This window comes from Columba livia, chromosome 3, assembly GCF_036013475.1.
Source record: "Columba livia isolate bColLiv1 breed racing homer chromosome 3, bColLiv1.pat.W.v2, whole genome shotgun sequence".
Taxonomy (NCBI): Eukaryota; Metazoa; Chordata; class Aves; order Columbiformes; family Columbidae; genus Columba; species Columba livia.
Window position 1 is genome coordinate 108219930 of NC_088604.1, and position 6232 is coordinate 108226161.

The 6232-nt window shown below is 49.4% G+C and overlaps 1 protein-coding gene across 1 annotated transcript; it reads left to right on the forward strand.

Annotated features, from left to right (window-relative positions):
* Positions 1–3468: 3468 nt before the first annotated feature.
* On the forward strand, positions 3469–5897 carry LOC102090228 (cystatin). Its single transcript, XM_005508801.4, has 3 exons — positions 3469–3756; positions 4309–4422; positions 5526–5897. The coding sequence occupies exons 1-3, from the start codon at positions 3484–3486 to the stop codon at positions 5601–5603; spliced, it is 465 nt and encodes a 154-aa protein (XP_005508858.3). The 5' UTR covers positions 3469–3483; the 3' UTR covers positions 5604–5897.
* The last annotated feature ends 335 nt before the right edge of the window (positions 5898–6232 follow it).

Here is a 6232-nt window from a genome sequence, read left to right on the forward strand (position 1 = left end):
GAATCTCTTGCTGCTTGGTCTATTTCTTAAATTACCAGTTCCTTTGGTCACCTGGTTATCTCAGAATTTCTGTTTTATTTATCTTTTTTAAAAAGCATCTCTGATAGAGAAAAATGGTAGTGCCCTAGTGCCCTTCAGAAATAAAGTGACAAAATGCAATTTTATTTCATGAACCAGGTCCCCTTTATTAACTGATTGTAGAATGTAATTTTTTTGCCAAGCCTTTTTTTTTTTTTTTCCTCAAAATTGCTTTGGTTGAAGTCCTGATTTTGTGAGGTTTACCTTGGCAATATTCAACAAATGCAGCTTGCCTCTGTTTTTGTGGTGGGTCTGCAGGGTCCACCTGGCACTGACCAAGCTGGAGAACCAGAAACTCCAAAGGGCAAGTATATCCCTTTGCAGCCATTCTGCACAGCCGAGGGAGGCATGAACCGTGTCAAAGAGGGACTCTGCCCTTTTGCAGAATAAATGTTGGTGCATCTGGTAGGAAATACAAAGTGAAATCCTGACACCAAAGAAACTCCAGGGTCTGACACTGCTGAGCAAAAGACCAGCTCCACTTTCTGTCATTACATGTGTTCAAATGAGTGAAGTGTTGATGACCAAGGAGAGGACAACATGACACTGATCAAAGTGCAGCTCGTTTCAGACATTTAAATAAGCTGTCAGGCATCCACCAGGTCTCCAGATATGTCTGTTTTTTGTGGGAGGGAGCAGAACCAGGGGAGAGAACAGGGACTTTTGATGTTGATGCTCAAGGATCATCAGTGCTCAAGACCTCTAGCACCCGGCTAATTTGGTAGAAAGGGGCATAGCTGACTTCTGAGATGCAAACCCAGCATTCTCTTTTGCTTGGGTTGACTTGTACCTGGGGAGAAAACTCTAAGTGGGGATCATCAGTGACTTTAAGTATCATAGTGATATAATATCAAAGTGCCCAGTGCACTTCTTTTGGGGTAAAAAGTAGGGTGTGGCAGACTGGACATTGCTGCTGCTACTGGCAATGGGATGGCTCGCCCCTGCCATGTGGTGCTTGTGGCCAGCGAGCTGTGGTCTTTGGGACCTCTCCGCCTCTCTCAGAATGAAAGCAAGCTTTGTCGCTAGGTTCAAAAGTTGGTGGTGTGGGCAGGAGGGCAGAGAGTGTTTCTGGAAAGCCTGGCTGCAGTGTGCGGGAAGGAGTTGGGTATTATTCCTTGGCAAATGTTCCTTTGCCTCAGCTGCAGCTTGGGAAGCTGTAGGCAGTGGTTTGATGGGGAGGAAACTTTTGGTTGAAACTCCTTAGAGACGTTGCACACCTGTGAAGAGCCAGTACATAGGGCACTACCCCGGGGAAAGAAAAGATGCAGGCTGAAGGCTCTGCTTCATAAAACTCAAGACAGAAACTTTTCCACATCTGTGCCCAGGCTGACACCTCTCTGGGGGCTAAATGTTCCCTGCCTTGGGGAGGCTGGTCTCTCTCTGTGTTGAGATTCTTCCATACTGTGTGAATGATTATCTGCCTAAGGAAAGAGATGAACTTTTCCTTGCAAAAGGTGTCACCACCCCTCACGTTACTGAAGCACATCTCCTCTGCTTGTTTCCTGCTGGAGTGGCTTTGTGGCATCAGTTATTCATTGGGCCAGTGACAGCCTGGCACATGAGAAGAAACTGAAACCCTGGGTGAGGGCTGCAGGCAGAATGGGTATGCCGTGGCATCAAAGCAGAGGCAAGAGGGAATGCAGCTGTGTCGTCCTGTACCTCACATGATGTCTGTTTACAGAAATAACCATGAGATCACCAGGACTGCACCGAGAGCTGACTTACTGCCTGCTGGTGTTTGTTTAAGCCACACTGGATAGTCCAACTAGATGACCCAAGCACAGCTAAGACTTTGGTTGCTTGTTTGCCTGCAAGGACAAAGCTCCTTGCATCCCAAAGGCACTGTTTTTCCTCTCATGGTGCTTCCCTGGTGCAATTGTGTGAGGCACAGATCCATGCATGTGCTGCGTGGGGCTGGTGGAGCATCTCCAGCAGCTGGGAACCAGTGCACTGCTTGGTGGAGGCCTGAGCTGGCAGGATCAGCACAGGGCAGTGGGAAGAGACCTGGCAGATACATAGCAGGTGCAGTGACTGATTTAGGCCAGAACTAGCTGTTCCCATGGACAGCAGTCACTGACAGCACAAGAGAGCTTTTGCCTCTAAAGGCACTTAGGTGAGCTCTAACCTTGAGTTTTGAACTGATCCATTCTGGATCCAAGGCCAGTTAGGGAAAACAAAATTAGACAGGCCCCCCCCCAGCCCCTAGCAGCTCTGGCTCATGTCCCAGTACAGACATCTCAGTCCCCTCTCAGGTGCTTTCAGTGGTGCTCATGCCTTCCTATAGCTGTAAAAACTACCACAATGCCCCATCACTGATGAATTAGTCACACAGCTTGATTCCAATTGTGTGGATTTTTCCAGTGATAACTCTCATGCTGGATATTGCTAGCGTGCAGGCAGCCTTTCCACACAAGCCCTTTACTTTTTATTATGAGATTGGCTGCAGATATACAGCATCAAAACATCACCCTCTCTGAACCTAACAACTCCACAAGGCCCTAAGTCTCACTTGAGCTAACTCTCTCATGCTGTTTGTAGTCCTGTTTTTCCAAATATACCGTTCCTGACAGGATGGGAGAGATAGGCTTGTGGTTACAAGAGGTGACCGAAGTTAATCAACCTGCCTGGGAAGCCACTCCTGCCACAGATGCCACTCTGACCTTCAGCAGAACAATTAGCGTAGATGAAGTACAGTCAATGCTGTGGAGGAAGATCTAGGAAATGACACATGGTGTTTTCTGCAGGGAGCCACATCTGTAGCTTAAAATGCTCTTGTGGTTATTTTCCCTCTGCAGTAGAGGAAAATAAGTGCTAAAATAACCCATGAGGAGGCAGAGCCTGGGAAAAGCCTCCTGCTTCCCGGACCTGTGCAGGAAAACATCCTCCTCCCCACACCCCCGTGTAGGGCAGCGCAATGCCAGTGCCTCATCCTCACTGACCTCCTGTCCCCTCCATGAGGGACAGGGGACACGGGTGTGTTTCCATGAGCAAAGATGGTTTCTGGGCACAGGCCCTTCCTCAGCGCAGAGAGTTTTCAGGGTTACCGAAGCCCTCTCCTTCTCTCAGCACTTGCCTTTCTGAAAAGAGAGCAGCTCCAAGAGGGACTCTGGAGGGTACCCTGGCTGGCTGTGAAGCCTGTCCCGGGGCACCCCGGTTCCCCTCACGCCGAAGCCCTGTGTGAGGCAGCCGAGCCCGGCGCTTGGGCTGCTCCGCAAACAGCCGGGCGGTGCACAGCTTGGTCTGGACCGTAAGAGCTGACGCGGCGCATCCCCGCGGCCCCCCCGCTGAGCTGGAGGCACCGCCGAGCCCGGCCCCTGCCGGAGGGCGCTGTACCGTGGGAGGAGGCGGGACGGGGCGGTGTGTTTTGGCGGAGGCCGCGGCCCGCCTCGCCCCGCCGGCTTTAAAATGGCGGCGGCGGGCGGTGTTGCGGCAGAGAGCGCAGCTATGGCGGGAGCGCGGGGGTTCCTGGCGCTGCTGGCCGCGGCCCTGCTGCTCGCCGGCGCTGTGCTGGGCGCTGAGAACCGACCGCTCCCCGTGGGGGCCCCGGTGGATGTTGACAACGCCGACAACGACGAGGGCCTGCAGCGGGCTCTGCGTTTCGCCATGGCGGAGTACAACAAGGCCAGCAACGACATGTACTCCAGCAGGGTGGTGCGGGTCATAAGCGCTAAGAGGCAGGTGGGTGCCGAGCCGGTCCGGGCCCCGTCGGGACGCGCTTGTAGGCGGCGAGCGCCGGGCAGGCCGGAGCTGGGGTGGGTTAGATCGCCCCGGGCATGCTGTGGGGAGCAGCTGGAGATGAGGCCTGTGGAGTTTCTTTGGAGAAAGAATAGGCTTCAAGCTTGAGGAGTTGTTCAAGCTGTCATTTTTTTCCGCAGAGGGTGAATAAAAGCCTTTTTTTGTAGCTTGGTTGCTGTCAGTTTGAATGCCCTGTAGTGTGATGTGTTACTGAAGAAGCCAGTGACTTCTTACGCTGCTGCTGAGTTAAGATGTCACTGTTTACTAAGGAAGCTGCACTATGAAACTTGTTTACTTGGGGTTTGTTCCCTGATTTTGAAAGGGTGCCAAGTGCCTCTTCTGTGGCGGTTGCTGCACGCAATCCCCCCTGTATTTCTGGAGTCTGGTTTCTGTCATATAACCAGAAAACTGCCTTTCTGCTAGACTTCTCTCAGCAGAGAGCTGTTCTGTATGTGCTGCAAATAAAGCTGCTTCTGCTCACTTGTCTTGTTGCAGATTGTGTCTGGAATCAAGTACATAATGAAAGTTGAGATTGGCCGGACAACTTGTCCAAAGCCAGCAGCTGATCTCCAGAGCTGTGCTTTCCACGACGCCCCGCAGATGGCTAAGGTAGGCTCCACAGCATGGCCTGCTGGCCCCTGGGCTTCCAGCCCCTGCCCTTTGGCTGGCTTAGCGCAGAGAGGACAATGTTCCCTGACTGTGCCAGCCAAGAGCAGAGTCCTCGCAAGTCTACACTTGCAAAATACTGCCCTTGCAGAACTTGTCTTGCCAGATGATGATGACAGGGCCTTTTACCCTGTTTTGTAAGTGGGATGTGAGGCTGTAGTGCGTTGAGGACTATATGTGCCTCAGTCCTCTTAAAAAGTGCTTTATGGTCTGGATCATAAGGATATATGGAGGAAACTCTGCCATGCCTACAGGTCTCCTGACTCTGTCTAGTGTCCTGAGTCCCCATAGTATTCTCAGCTCCTCTTGTCCCATGGTCATGTCAACATATGCTTGACTTGACATACTTTCCTGGGAGATTTATGTGGCTGAGAATAGTGCTTTGGGCTAAACACTGATCACAAGAGTCAGATTACTGCTGTTCTCTGTACCTACCAAGCTGTTAAAGGAGTTTTGACTAATAGCAATGCTCTTTAAGAAGTACTTTAGCTTTTCAGATGAGAGCACCAAACATGTCTATTTTGATCTGGCCTGAATCATTCTTCCATAGTACTTAATTCTGTTGATTACAGTGGTAGGCTTAACTTCTCTGTGTAACATGTTTCTACCTGCATGTATGAGAAGTGTAACTGTACACAAGTGATCCATTAAGCATCTAGCTGAGAGCTGCTGTGTACCATTATGACAACTGAAATGATTTGGCATGTGCACATACAGATTAGCTGTGCAGGTGTGCTCAACTGTGTCAGAGAGCTTAAGTTGGAGTAATACCCATGCTGAAAGCTTTCCTGTGGGTGAATGGGTAAAGGAGGTAACCTGGTCTTCAGAAGTGCTGGCTGGTCAGCTTCTCTGTCAGTGGAACAAATGCTAATGAGTCATGTTCCAGAATCTTTGTCAAGAGAGTGCAAATCTAGAGAGCCATGAAAGTGCCATTCACTGTGGATCATATGGGGTCATAAATCAGTGTAGGACAATGGTCAATAACATTGGTTTATGCTCTTAATCCGATCTTAATCTGATAACTGCTTTTTTCCTTTTCTCCTCAGCACACCGTTTGTGACTTCGTAGTTTACACTGTTCCTTGGCTAAACCAAATCAAACTTCTGCGCAGTAGCTGCCAGTAAGCCTACCCTTGGTTCCAGCAGAGGCCAGCAACCAGTTGCTCAGATCTAAAAGAAAGAAAAGCAATAACATAAACTAAAATGGGTTTTATGTATGTCTGTTAATTACAGATGCTTCTGCTATGCAAGTTAAACTATGTAACTTTCCTTTCTTTGTAATTACATTTTAGAGCAGCTGTTTTGGTCTTCCTACAGCTTTCCCAATAAAGTAACTCCAACATCAGAATTCTAGTTAAAAAACCCTTGGCATCACTGTTAAGTGACTATTGTAAACATAAAAATTAATAATTGCTGTGACGTGTTGTTCTCTTGGAGCTTCTTCTGTCTTGGAGGGAGGGTTTGCTTTTATTTGTGACCTAGTTTATTATGCCCAAAGAATAGGTTTCTTGAGCACATGTGCATGACCCATTACAGCTTCCCTTTACAAGCAGAGATGGGTGTAGAAGTGCCTGCAGTGGATCAGTGACAACCCTGCCTGGGGGGGGAGGCTAAACTTTACTCTGGCTGTGGTTTAATTGTGGGGAGTTTGAATGATGTCTGATCTGTGCGAATACCTTTAATTCAGCAGGCAGAGGGGGTCAGCAGCTGGCACTGAGAACTCTTAAGAGAAGGAGGCTGAGATATTTCCTATT

What these genes read in the sequence shown, in the direction of transcription:
- LOC102090228 (XM_005508801.4), top strand. Translation starts at nt 3,484, where the DNA reads ATGGCGGCGGCGGGCGGTGTTGCGGCAGAGAGCGCAGCTATGGCGGGA. An exon ending in TCATAAGCGCTAAGAGGCAG is followed by an intron (nt 3,757 to 4,308) that starts GTGGGTGCCGAG and finishes GTCTTGTTGCAG; the next exon opens with ATTGTGTCTGGAATCAAGTA. An exon ending in ACGCCCCGCAGATGGCTAAG is followed by an intron (nt 4,423 to 5,525) that starts GTAGGCTCCACA and finishes TTTTCTCCTCAG; the next exon opens with CACACCGTTTGTGACTTCGT.